We start from the raw sequence: 12,140 nt of genomic DNA, 5'->3' as shown, positions 1-12,140 counted from the left end.
TAGTTCATGTGGGTGAAAACATCATCGAAATTTCATTTTACTGATACATACATACGTATCATGCAGAAGTAATTAATGTCAGAATACTAACACTGAAGCCAGGCGCAGTATACGCAAACGTCTCGCCCACAACGAGGCTACTATGCTGGGGAGTGACCATGCTCGGGGCGGTTGGAGTATTGCTATCTGTTTCGGCCCCAGTTAATAGTTGGACTGTCGCTGTATCTTCTATGGAGAAGGGCAGCTGGAAGGTAACATTCGATGCAGCGCCCACTGTATTCACGACCTAAAGCGACAACGTCAACCCCCGTTTGAGCAAAAGGAAAAGGAATTTACCTTGATGATGATCTCATTGGGAACGACCGACGTTTTTCTTACTACACTCCAGAACGTAGTCCCGTCGGCATCTGGAAGAGTACTAGGCAGGTACTCGTCGCCTCTGTTAAGGCTGAATAGCTGAAATCTGGGTGAGCGAGCACTACTTCAACCTAATGCCAATCAAATGAGCCTACCTGCTGTACATAGTAGCTCGTGGACGGATATACATTCCCTGAACTACAAAAAATAAAGATCTTATAGGCATATTTGATCAAGTGAAGACTCACTCGAAGCTAACTAGATTTGGAGTCTAAAGCTCTGTTAGAATGGTAAGCAGTGTGAACGGAATATGTCGACTTGCCCACTGGGAGTTTACAACATGCTACAAATGCGACTTCAGCTAGATGAGGACCAATGCTAAATATTGTAGTGCTTACGTTCAGGAGAGGTGCGTAAGAAGCTGCGAATACAATGTCGCTGTTACCTATTACAGGGAAATTCAAGTGGTGAGAGCCTGTCTGGTCAAACGGAAACTTGCTAAGACTAACGTTCCAGTCCAGTCATGAAAGCGGCCTCTCCGGTCGAACCTAGTGGGGAGGGAAGTCAATCAATCATTGATTAAGACCCAAGGCCGATACGAGGAAAAAACACCCACTTTCCATTGTTGGGAACGTTAAACGACCGTCAGCCGGAGTTCCAAAAAGATCATTGGAATTTGTAGAAATCGCTAGTTAAAAAGGAATTTCAACGGCTTTTGAAACGATTCCCGGGAAATTCCGCAGTACCTGCGTATTCGCCCTAGAAGAATGTCAATATTTTTCGACTGGGGCAAGTATGGAGCAGTTTCTTACTTCGAAGTAGTGTGTCCCATTACGCTGCGTTATCGCAACCTTACTAATGTATCGAAATCATAAATCAATCTGGCTCACCTCGAAACCATCATAAATGAATGAGTTTTCCGCAAACCACGCTGCGTGTATCGATGATATTAGTTCGCTTTACTGTGCGTGTAAGCCAACAGAACATACATGGTGTTTGGTAGACGTGTATGTCCCATTCAGCTGGGTTTGGAATCAGAATTGGGTTGAATGTATCTGAAGTAGCCAAAAATGCTGGAGGAAAGGGATGGTTAACAAATCGATAGTTCCACTATAGACTAATAAACAAACAAAGGTTAGGGAATGTCGCTTGGAGTGCAGTGATATATTGGTTCCAGCGATATGTGTAGCTGAAATATCATTGTTAGGTTTTCTTCAGGACCACATATTGTTACTGACGTGTCGGCTGCAAAGAAGTCCTGAAGAACAAAAAAATCAATTAAATCGTACAGGTACTTATTATATGCCAACCTCGTTGCCTATCTCTACGTGGACCACTGGGAAAGGATCCGGATGGCCTAGGGACGCTCTCAAGGCAGCTGCATCGAGGAATAAGTTTAAAAGAAAGGGTCCCTCATAATGATCGGGCTATCTTTACCAGCGTCGCTTTCAGCAGGATCTCCGACCGCGAAGTTAATCTTTAGGGCCCAGTGGTAACGACGATCAGTATCTAACCAGTAAACACTGTCAGCTATTTCTGTACCTGGTCTATAGCCTGTTGTATGTACGGGCCCAGATCATCTTCAGCTATACTCGTTCCGCCAAGAGCAAAGCCTGTTTATAATTTAGAAGACATAACCTTGAAGAAGCACTGTAACTTACCAGACCAAACAGCCATGATGGCTTGCATATTCAGGTCTTCACACCATGTAAGATACTCAAAAATTCCTAGGCCGCTGAAAGAGGATTGTGTAGTACTAGTGCATAAAATGTCGAGGAAGCATACTCTGTGTTGACATATCCCCAGTCTCCAACACGCCCTATTGGACCAAATTAGATATGTCTCTATCTCAAGCTAAGTCATACCTGGCCTATCAACAAGAGGACCGACGGTGTTGTTCCATTGCCATCGCGTAGCGACTGTTTGACCCTAGTTCAAAGATGGGATTGAGGCTGATTGAGAACCGTTTTTGACTATGAAGCTATGATATTACCTCCTGCGAAATCATCAGTCAGTTCATTTAACGAAGGGATATATTAGTGGTACTATATATATATATATATATATTCTACTCACCAGATTATTTCCTCCAGGAAGCCTGAAGAACGAGGGTGCCATCGCACTTAAGGTCTTAGACGAAATTCAACCACTGTATCTTCACTATACTATGTAGGCGCAATATCTCTGCTCACCTCAGCAATGTCGATTCTCATACCGTTCGGTCTATTCTTAAAGGTGGGCGGGAATAAGGAGAACATTGCGAAATTAATGGTCTGGCCCGCCAACTCTGCGCCATCCACAGTCACAGTAAAATTGTTTGTTAGTGAATCTGGGGTGATAGTAGGCTGGATCGTGGTATTGACTTGCAACCAACTAGTTTGTGATCCGCTGAGTGTCACGTTTATACCACCTAAGAATTCTCCAGTAGAAGTTTGAAGACCAACTGTCGCAGTTCCGTTGAAAGATGAGGCTACGGGGAAACGGTAGAAAAAGGATGCATTGTATGTGTCGCTCGAATTCACTTTGATACCTGGAGGTCATCGAGGTAAAGACCGCCGTGAGTACGTCGTATCGTGGATATCACTTGTGGGAATTCACCAAAGTAACCTTCATTGCCTACCCCTACTTGGCCTGAGGAGCCACTCGGTATCACCACACTCAATGCATTTGGAAGAGCGGAAGAAACTGGAACGGTTTCTTCGATGACCGTGAGTTGTGCGCCGTTCACCGAATGCCATGCGTTGAGGGCTGTTGTTTGGTCTGTGCAAGAGCTTTCGTTTGAAAACGAGCTGGGATGAACAACATGAAGAAGTAACATACCAGTTGTATCGACCATTTGGAAAGCTCGGTTTTGCAGCACTGCAGCATTGAGACAGCGGCCAATGAGTTGACAATGCCAGTGAGCTAGAAGGATCAACATACACTCGGCATACAAGCCTCCATCTCCGCTCTGGGAAGGTCAAAATAGGTTCATTTCAATACCATTTAACTTACATGCTATGTAAGCAAGACGTTTAGTCAATACCAGAGCATCGAGTGAAACGGATGAAGAATTTCGAACTGACACTTATATCCTATTGCGAGACGTTCATAGACACACATGTCACATTGCAATCCAAATTTTCTCCCACTACCACTCACCTCAAACATTTGGCCCCCTTCAAAAGAGGCTGAGTTGCGATAGCCTGGGCAATGAATCCAGAGACGACTTACATAGTGTAGATGGAATAGGATGGCTTGCCGTCCCATTGACAACAATAGTGATTTGGGATTTTACGGAAACAGAAAGAAACGCTAACGAAGTTAGAAGAATTGGTAACATCAGGGAGCTGGGCCGCGCAAAACTTGTCAAGACCTCTCGTCGCGTCGTTTTAAGTCTGCTCCAATCTCTTGTCCGCTGACTGGCCCATCATATGCAGCTGTAATTAGCACAATGAGGATTTTCTTCATGTGATGCTTCACAATATGAACGAGTGGGAAAGAATGGCCGAGAGAAGACTCAGAGAATATGATGTTACTTTGAGCGTCCTTGATGATGGCGTCTAGTGAATCTGAGGACCCGGTGGAAGTCGAGCAGAACGAGGACCCTGATGCACACAACCAGAGCGACAAAAAACGAGCGAAAAGAGTTTGTGCGTTAAAAAACTTGAGAAAGATTGTGAGTACATTCGTAAGGCCCGGAATTCGGAAGTATCGGATTGACCACCTGCTCCCATCACTCCCATGTATTTTCAACTCGGTCCGCCTGATAGACGCACATCTCAGTCCATTCCACGATACAAGCAAGTCGCTGACCCACGAAGATGGACCACCCTCGATAGCTGCGAAGTTGATTGCATAGTAAATGTTTTATCGATATTAAACTCTCAAGCAAAAACCTTAAACATCGGAGTTAAACTGAACGCTCGAACGATACAAGTAGAATTAGATGCACATTGAGGCAGAACGATATTAGGGATATATGTCGATACTCGGTATATTGAGGAAATCCAAAGTGAAAGAGGCAAAATTGAACAAAGTGTCGGTAAGATGTGGAGATTATGAAGGTTCATGCAGTACAGCTAAAAGATAGCGGCCGTCTGAATGAGCAAGAATGACGTTAGCGGACGACTATTAAGCTGCAGAGCTTTTACCTGGCGATATCATGAGCTCGTGACGTTTTGTTCGGATTCGAAGGAACTTGACATCGTCCTAGATTATGAACTGTGAGTCTAAGGTGTTAATGAAGCAAGGTAATGACTCACCCCTTCGCTTTCAACGCCGTTTATTTCCTCTAATCCCGCCTGCACTGTTTCGACAATCCTCGCAATTACACCTGCATACTTTTTACCATGTTCACCATCGAATACACCACCAGAATGCCGTATGATGCTGGCTGGATGTCCTCTTGATAGTAGCATGTACCCAAGCACAGATCGATGAGATGAAAGAAGGGCGAGGGTTTGTTCTAGTTCCGGAGTCATCCCTACTGACGCAGAAGATGTTGAAGAGGGAACGCCATTGGATTGGGAGGAAGAAGCAGCATTGGGAGGATTTCCAGAAGTTGCTTGTGAAGAAACGCCAATAACAGACTGGTTTGAGGAATAAAATGGAAGCTCTAGAAAAGGGAATGATTTCTTACCATGATATATCCAGGAATGGCAATGGGTCGTTAGGACAACTATTTCCCTCGAGCGACAGCTTGACAGAAGAACTACGCCGTGTATGTTTGTGAACCAGAAGGAATATCAGCACAAGGGACGCTGCAGCTGAGTATATACAAGCGCTCGTAGGCGTTTAAATTTAATACCAACGGTACGGAGAATTTCCATTTTGGGAAATAGCTTGAACAGGCTTGAACCCCACCATTATTATTAATTCTCTCAAATCATCTTCAGCCATTCCTTCAGCAGGTATCAGGACACTGTTGAAGCTTCATCGTAATCCTATCTTATCCCAGAATCGCATTTTTCCTATAACAACTCTTCGAGTCCAACGTCACTTCAATCATCGACACATTTCTTTCTTATCTCCCATGACAAGCTACATTACTGGCGACGTGCGAGCTTCGATACATCCTTCTCGATTCAACCTCTTCCTGACGATCACAGGCAGGAACTTGCAGAGATAATCCGGAGTGGCAAGATTCCCAAGAAAGATTATCTTGTAGTCGACGTTCGGGACGATGATTACGCCGGAGGGAACATCGTTGGAGGCCTCAATGTGCCTTCAAATGAATTTCTCAATAATGTGGATAAATTGGTGAAGGAAACTAAAGACGTCCCGCTCGTGATTTTTCACTGCGCGTTAAGCCAAGTTCGAGGACCGAAAGCCGCAAGGGTGAGGAGTTTCTTAGGCTAAGCTATCGGGGTAAACATATAGACTGAATATGTATACCTTTGTAGATATACAAAGAAACACGTCAAAATGTACTCTCCGAAACCGATTCCACTTCTTCATCCAAGATTCTTGTCCTCCGTGATGGATTTACAGGTTTCCAGAGCAAATTCAAGGTAATATCTTCGAGTGATTTCCTTGTCCTTGTAGCTAGTCCTGACATTCCACCAGGATGACGCGAACCTGGTTGAGAATTGGGACAAGGATGTCTGGGCCTCTGATTGGAACTGAACTCTTCGGCGTTGATTGATGTCTTCACTTGAAGTCGGTATCTTCCTTTTTCAACGTTCTTTTAGGAGCGCTCTCGATAATCTGCATAACTTGTTTGCGTTCAGTCTCCATTTGTCGCATACATACTTGGCTATAAAGAAGTTAGGTATATACACGTTGAAAACGATGTACATCACACACTGTGAGATTGCTGCAACGGCCACGAATGTAAAAGTAAACCAATGGCCAGCAACGATGGGAGCTGAGTGAAGTCGTATCGGAACACGCTAGTTTAGAGAAGGTCAAGGCACTCACCAGTAGAGACGCCTCGAATGAAAGCTACACCAGTCCCAGCTGCCAAGCCAGTCAACAGGCTGTTCCGCGCGCAAGGAAGCTTTTCGACGTTCTTCGCGGCCTACAGACACGGACTCGATGAGTGCCGGAAAATGCCCGGACGATGTATTTGCAAACCTCGATACTGTCACGAAATAGATTCCCAGTATTGGGGGGCGCAGCAGAAGGAGGAGGCGGTATTGAGGAAGATGGTATCGTGTCAGAGCTTGGCGGAGACATCACCGGAGGAAATGAAGTGGGATGAATTTCACACGAATACTACAGTAATTAGGTACCAACAACATTAACAACAGCATATTTTAATATCCAATAGTGACCAGCTTGTTTTCGAACTCGCTCCACCGATTCAGCACCGCGTCTGCTACAAAATGCCCAACATCCTTCCGCGACACAGTATATGCACTAAAATCTCCTTCCTTCACCCTATAAGCATTTTTCTTTCCACCCTTCTCAGCCTTGCATTCACCGTCCGTCAACAGCGCCGGCCTAATCACAAGCACGTTTTTGAACGATCCAGCAGCAGGTAATCCATCCCTCTCTAGCCATCGTTCACCCAAGATATCATCTCCCGGTTCTTCGTCACTGTCCACTTCCCACTTCCATCCCGCACAGTGGGCGATAACGCGTTCGGCGCCCACTTTGTCCTTGTGCGGGACAGAGAGGAGAGCGTACAAGGGTTTCAGAACGAAAGGAATGAGAGCGAATGAGGAATGCGTGAGCCCCGTAGAGGAAATGGTGATAAGCCTGGGTTGTGGCTGTTGTGAAGGCATTGTGCACAAGACGTTTAATAAAGATTGAGTAACGAGATTAGCAGGAGAGACGACGAAACCCTTCGATAGTTTGAATGAGGGCAAACCACCTGTATGACCAGAAATTAACCATTTGTCGTGGGGAACCCTCGAAGTATATGCAGTCGAACTCACCGACAGTGAATAAGACTAGATCAACAGCTCCGTGGGTCAGAGCTTCGTCCCAAGCATGTTGAACGTCACTCTGCACCAGAGCATCTCCTTTGACAAGCTGTGCTTTGCCAGATCGAACATATGACTGAATCGTTTCGTCCGTATCGAAGACAGACGGCGAGCGAAGCAAAAATGTGATGTTACACCCTGCGGCTGAAAAACAAGGTATCAGATCTATCAAAAATCACAACGGTAGAAATGATCATACCTAGCAGGCGAAGGGAGGAATAGTAACCAATGTTTCTGGAGGCCCCTATAGCAAAAATGTTCATCCTGATTGTCAATGTGATGTGAATATTTGTGTGCCTCTTTATAAAGGAGACTACATAGTCTGCGCCCAACACAAGGTGGTATAAATGGAGAATATTAATCAGGGTCTATCAAGGTTGATGACGCCGTCGCACAGCATAGATTGCGCCGCCCATCTATTTGACACGTACTAGCACGTGGTCCAAACGTATCGGCGTATTTGCCCGTACTTGACGGTACTACCACACCCGATTCAACAGGTTTTGCACTATTGTCCCAGAAAGTATTGATACAATGTTTGAATATAGCATATCTGCGCTGAGAGAATCTAATGAATGGAATGAGCCTGTAGCAGTCAACACGGCAGTTAGCAGGCAGAGAAGTTGGGAGACACTCGAACCTACTCGAACAAGGCAAATATAAAACCAAACAGTGCAGGCCAGCAGCAGGGCCCACTGCCTTGTTAGTTGCAATAACTCAGCTTGTACTAGTAAGTAAAATACTCCTGCAAGAAGAGGAGGACAGCATATACAATATATTGTCCACTACAGAGACTTGTACAGGTTACAGGATTGAATGTTGGTTGTAAATTGGTTGTAAAAGGTGAAAGAAATGGAGAACCCAAACAATGTCAATGAAGAAAGGTTGAATGACTAAAATTGAATGGCTGGGTCTATAAAATCCTTCAACCTGGAAAGAGGTACGTAGCAGGAATAACTGCAGGTAACTTTAAACTAAAATGTACAGAACTGAACTGGGTCCATTACTGCTACAAACACAACAACAAATCCTACATAAGCCAAATTAATCAAGAACAGCACAATGTAGTGGGCAATCTGATTTAACATTGCAGCTTGGCTTTGGTTGTGGGAAATAGTGCTGATACGAATTGCCTGGGCATGTGTAAGACCATTGAGAACAGTAACACTCCTAAGCTCGGGCTGCAAACAGGCATCATCAGGCTAGCAGGCATGATTAGATTTGGAGAAAGTATACTAGATTGAGGGCAGGGTCTGAGATCTGAAGGATTACCATCTTCATTCAAACAATAGAAAATGGCGTCTTCAGACCATCTTTCAACTGGTTACCTAAGATAAGCAGTTCTCTCCCTACATATAACCAACATTATTACTAAGGTCTTAGACTCCATTACGAGGATCTTGAACTCCTTCACGAAGGCCTTGGACTCCTTTACGAAGGCCTTGAACTTCATTACGAATGTCTTGGACTTCATGAAGAATAGGCTGAAGAGCTACTTGGAGAGCACCATTGAACCAAGCCGGGGCTGCATCTACGTAAGGTGTGTGAAATATATCTATAAAATACGCATATATTGCAACTTACCAGCTGGTGCATGTTGCGCCACCACAGCAAGGGCATATCGCGTCACTTCGCCACATTCTGCGTCCGTCGGGGCATTGGCAAGGGTCCCGCCTAATAAGTCATGTAAAAAAAACGAGATAAAGGCGAAAAATAAACTATACGTTGCAAACGCAAGAAGTTCATAGTGGTCTCATACAGACGAGCTCGACCGACGTCCTCGATAGTAGGTGGGTTTTGAGGAGGAGGAGGAGGAATGATATCGGAATGGTTGCCGGGTACTACTAACGCCATATTCACTGGTGAAAGTCAGGAAGATAAATAGAATGGTCGCACAACTCAGAACGTGACCTACTTAACAGAGCGCTACAGAGCGCCAACACGTCCAACCAACGATCGTTGCGATTTTCACAAATCAGAGAGTCACCCACATATTTTGATACACACTCTTCGAGATAATGACGGGCTGAAATCTGCTGCAAATACTAACTAATAGTAGAGCATATTTGCAAACGTTTCAGACGATTCTCTTGACGCACGTGACGTTTTTTGCACACAATCGCCGATTTCGTCTCGAAACCTTCTTGCAGCGAATGGTGGTTGCGAGGCCCATAAATCTACTCCAAGTGATTGCGAGCACGCTCTTCATTTGACAGGCACTAGCATGTTGTCCAGACGTATCTGCCTGTATTTACCCGTACTTGACGGTACTACACCCGATTCAACAAGTTTTAGAATATTGTCCCAGATAGTATTGATACAATGTTTGCCGACTCCCAGCCCACAAGCACAAGCTTCCGTCACTTTCCTCCGCAACTTGCATGGTCGGTATCGGAGTGGGGAACTCCGTATTGAAAGGGTTGCGGAATTGGTTGAGGTCAGGGTAGGAGGTGGAGGACGACGATGACCTTGAAGTCGATGTGGGAACGGATACCGCAACAGACGAAATTCCGTGCAGTGCTTTTCCTGTTCGTAGGGACCATCCCCGGATACAACGGTCTTCTCCTGCCGCGAAGAGAAATTCATGCATGGGGTCAATGCAAATACCCTATCGAACGTGGCAAATATTTTAGTGTTCACGGCTAAAACACCGGTCAACCAACGAACCAATTTCTGTGTAACTGAATTACGATGTCCTGTGAAGATTTGAGAAGGCGTGCTATGCACAGGAAAACGCGTGTCGTATGTACAGAGCTAAAGATCACATCGTTGAGACCTATTGAGACCCAGTCAATGTATAACACGAATCTGCCTACCTCGCCATTCATTCGACTGACAAGTAACTGTGAATCTTTTACAAGTTTGAGGTATAACACGGGGCTGGGCGATGTACTATTTTTTGAAGGTGTGAATCGGGAGTGGAAGAGCAATTGACCATCGTGCTTGTTAGAAGAGACACGCAAATCGTGGCGTAATATAGAGCCGTTGCGCAAGCCTGTGTAGACAAAATTCTATATTGGGGGTATCAGATATATTATCTAGGGAGATGATACCCAACAAAATCACCTCGTCTCGATCCAGAGCAAAAACATCACTGTTTTGGAAGTTGCTGAGGTGTTGAACAGACCCAGAGATATCAATATCAGGTATATACACAGCTTTGCCTTTCGCGCCTGAGTTTACAGTAATCACGTCAGGTTTAAAGTTGGAAGGGATAATGACGAGCACACCTAGGATCAGTGCGTTGTCCTGTAGATGACTGACCCGAACATCATGAACTTGATTCAACGTAATGAGTGTTGTACGCCTGTGCATTTTTAGGTATAAGCAAAACGTTGGAAAGAAGGAATGACTGACCCGGATACATGGAGATCTTGAACAGCGACCTTAGTGACAGGACCAAAACATGTCGCGCTGTCAATGGAACAATAAGTGGATACCGAAGTACTGACGTTTGAATTCCTTACACGCATTTCTGACCAGAAATTTTGATTGAGGATACCTGCGAGTGCGAATGCAGATTGATTTCTGCGGGCCACATATACGTCTGAGCACTTGGGGAGTCTGTAGGCGGGTATTGATTCAGAGCTTCGAGTCGGTTGTCGAACGAGATATCATCATACACAGAACATGTGTAGAGCCATCCTTTGTTGTCGCCAATGTATCGACGCGTCGAACCGTTGTCAGACGTCGCAGACTGTGTGCCATCAGTATTTCATGACGTCGTACGGCGCAGCACCTTACACAAAATTCCGTGATATCACCAAAACTTGCTGTTTGGCTAAAATCAAATCGTGAAGTAGAGGCGACGCGTGTACATTGTATATCGCTGGAAAACTAAGGATCAGGAACTGAGGCGGAGGCTTTTCGATAATTTGAAAGAGGGCCCAGTAGAAACTACCCACTGATTTACAAGGGGCCTGCAATGGGATACGGGTGAGCTCAAGAGCCTCTGATTGAGAGTTTGAGCACTTCTTGTATGGCGACTGATCGTACGCGGTGTAGTAGATGGGTCCACTTCAACAGATGATCTAGACGGTGTGCGTGAAAGTGTACTTTGTGGTGATGTAGATGGCCTTGATGAGAGGGGAAAATATCTATTCTTTTGTGTGTCAAAGTAAAATCCAGGAAGATCTTTGGGCATGATGTCGAGAGATGACAAGTGACCGGCGCTAATTCTGCTAAAGTGGTGCCTGTTGTGCCTTTGCAAGCCAAACTCCCGCACCTAAATCGAGTCAATTTCGAGGAAAAATTTCGGATTTCAATATTTGGTCGTTAAGCCTCCGGGCTTCTACCGGTTGTTGCGAGATAGATAGATAGACAGATAGATAGTTTCGTCTGAAGGCGGGGAATAGCCTGTAACTAAGTCGTTGGATTGTCAATGTCGATAGATGAGCTTGTACTCCTATTACAGAGACCACCACCACCTCAAGCTCAAGGGCGATCGGTTATCTTTCTTTTCTTCCAAAATTTTCCGATTTGAAATAGTCAAATATATCAAATACCTCCGTTTTACAAACTTAAACAAAGCAAATTATGGTTTCCCAACGACCACCGAATTCCGCGTTGTCTGCTTTCTGCCTAAATCTTCCAGGCCAATCAACCTTTCGTGAAGAAAAACGAAAATCGGCGTTTCTCGAAGTTGCAACTGATATCTGTGGAAAGGAATTGGTATACTACACCCCCCATATTCAGGTGAGTTTTTAGCCTTGGCGCATCCGTTACAGTATATGTAAATGAATTTTCCAAGGTCTTCATACGTCCCAAGGTCGAAAATTACACCATGCCTATGAGACCGCGGCGTTCTCTTTCCCTTCTTGCCTCCGTATTCCAATCCTCGCAGTCCGAAGATTCTAATACAGCTCCTAGTAC

At 45.0% G+C, this 12,140-nt stretch overlaps 5 protein-coding genes across 5 annotated transcripts; 1 reads left to right on the top strand and 4 right to left on the bottom strand.

The window, feature by feature from the left end:
• Positions 1 to 12: 12 nt before the first annotated feature.
• Positions 13 to 3,784, bottom strand: C8R40DRAFT_401283 (alfa-L-arabinofuranosidase precursor). The gene is made up of 30 exons (XM_046234940.1): positions 3,571 to 3,784; positions 3,499 to 3,515; positions 3,423 to 3,431; positions 3,352 to 3,354; positions 3,280 to 3,307; positions 3,178 to 3,216; positions 2,956 to 3,117; positions 2,550 to 2,887; positions 2,434 to 2,487; positions 2,351 to 2,353; positions 2,223 to 2,286; positions 2,143 to 2,176; positions 2,019 to 2,092; positions 1,900 to 1,970; positions 1,795 to 1,834; positions 1,668 to 1,735; positions 1,596 to 1,615; positions 1,488 to 1,546; positions 1,347 to 1,430; positions 1,248 to 1,288; positions 1,170 to 1,193; positions 1,104 to 1,116; positions 974 to 1,045; positions 867 to 905; positions 756 to 802; positions 680 to 700; positions 606 to 628; positions 513 to 555; positions 337 to 456; positions 13 to 286 (listed from the first exon to the last, which is right to left on the bottom strand). Exons 1-30 carry the CDS (start codon positions 3,677 to 3,679, stop codon positions 59 to 61), a joined length of 1,947 nt encoding a protein of 648 aa, XP_046084342.1. The 5' UTR covers positions 3,680 to 3,784; the 3' UTR covers positions 13 to 58.
• Positions 3,785 to 4,395: 611 nt separating this feature from the next.
• On the bottom strand, positions 4,396 to 4,820 carry C8R40DRAFT_1161830 (uncharacterized protein; the record flags this gene model as incomplete). Its single annotated transcript, XM_046230175.1, has 3 exons — positions 4,396 to 4,436; positions 4,491 to 4,548; positions 4,602 to 4,820. The coding sequence occupies 3 exons, from the start codon at positions 4,818 to 4,820 to the stop codon at positions 4,396 to 4,398; spliced, it is 318 nt and encodes a 105-aa protein (XP_046084341.1).
• Positions 4,821 to 5,054: 234 nt separating this feature from the next.
• On the top strand, positions 5,055 to 6,155 carry C8R40DRAFT_401527 (Rhodanese-like domain-containing protein). The gene is made up of 6 exons (XM_046234941.1): positions 5,055 to 5,151; positions 5,235 to 5,395; positions 5,452 to 5,676; positions 5,742 to 5,849; positions 5,905 to 5,997; positions 6,069 to 6,155. The coding sequence occupies exons 2-5, from the start codon at positions 5,372 to 5,374 to the stop codon at positions 5,962 to 5,964; spliced, it is 417 nt and encodes a 138-aa protein (XP_046084340.1). The 5' UTR covers positions 5,055 to 5,151; positions 5,235 to 5,371; the 3' UTR covers positions 5,965 to 5,997; positions 6,069 to 6,155.
• A 441-nt stretch (positions 6,156 to 6,596) lies between these two features.
• C8R40DRAFT_1161828 (uncharacterized protein) lies at positions 6,597 to 7,531 on the bottom strand (the record flags this gene model as incomplete). Its single annotated transcript, XM_046230174.1, has 3 exons — positions 6,597 to 7,156; positions 7,221 to 7,412; positions 7,468 to 7,531. The coding sequence occupies 3 exons, from the start codon at positions 7,529 to 7,531 to the stop codon at positions 6,597 to 6,599; spliced, it is 816 nt and encodes a 271-aa protein (XP_046084339.1).
• A 1,835-nt stretch (positions 7,532 to 9,366) lies between these two features.
• C8R40DRAFT_401190 (uncharacterized protein) lies at positions 9,367 to 11,535 on the bottom strand. The gene is made up of 9 exons (XM_046234939.1): positions 11,174 to 11,535; positions 11,013 to 11,097; positions 10,736 to 10,965; positions 10,626 to 10,682; positions 10,499 to 10,575; positions 10,335 to 10,441; positions 10,085 to 10,279; positions 9,936 to 10,022; positions 9,367 to 9,876 (listed from the first exon to the last, which is right to left on the bottom strand). Exons 1-9 carry the CDS (start codon positions 11,410 to 11,412, stop codon positions 9,550 to 9,552), a joined length of 1,404 nt encoding a protein of 467 aa, XP_046084338.1. The 5' UTR covers positions 11,413 to 11,535; the 3' UTR covers positions 9,367 to 9,549.
• Positions 11,536 to 12,140: the final 605 nt, after the last annotated feature.

This window comes from Lentinula edodes (assembly GCF_021015755.1).
Source record: "Lentinula edodes strain Le(Bin) 0899 ss11 chromosome Unknown C8R40scaffold_27, whole genome shotgun sequence".
Lineage (NCBI taxonomy): Eukaryota > Fungi > Basidiomycota > Agaricomycetes > Agaricales > Omphalotaceae > Lentinula > Lentinula edodes.
This window is presented reverse-complemented; position numbering and strand designations above follow the sequence as displayed.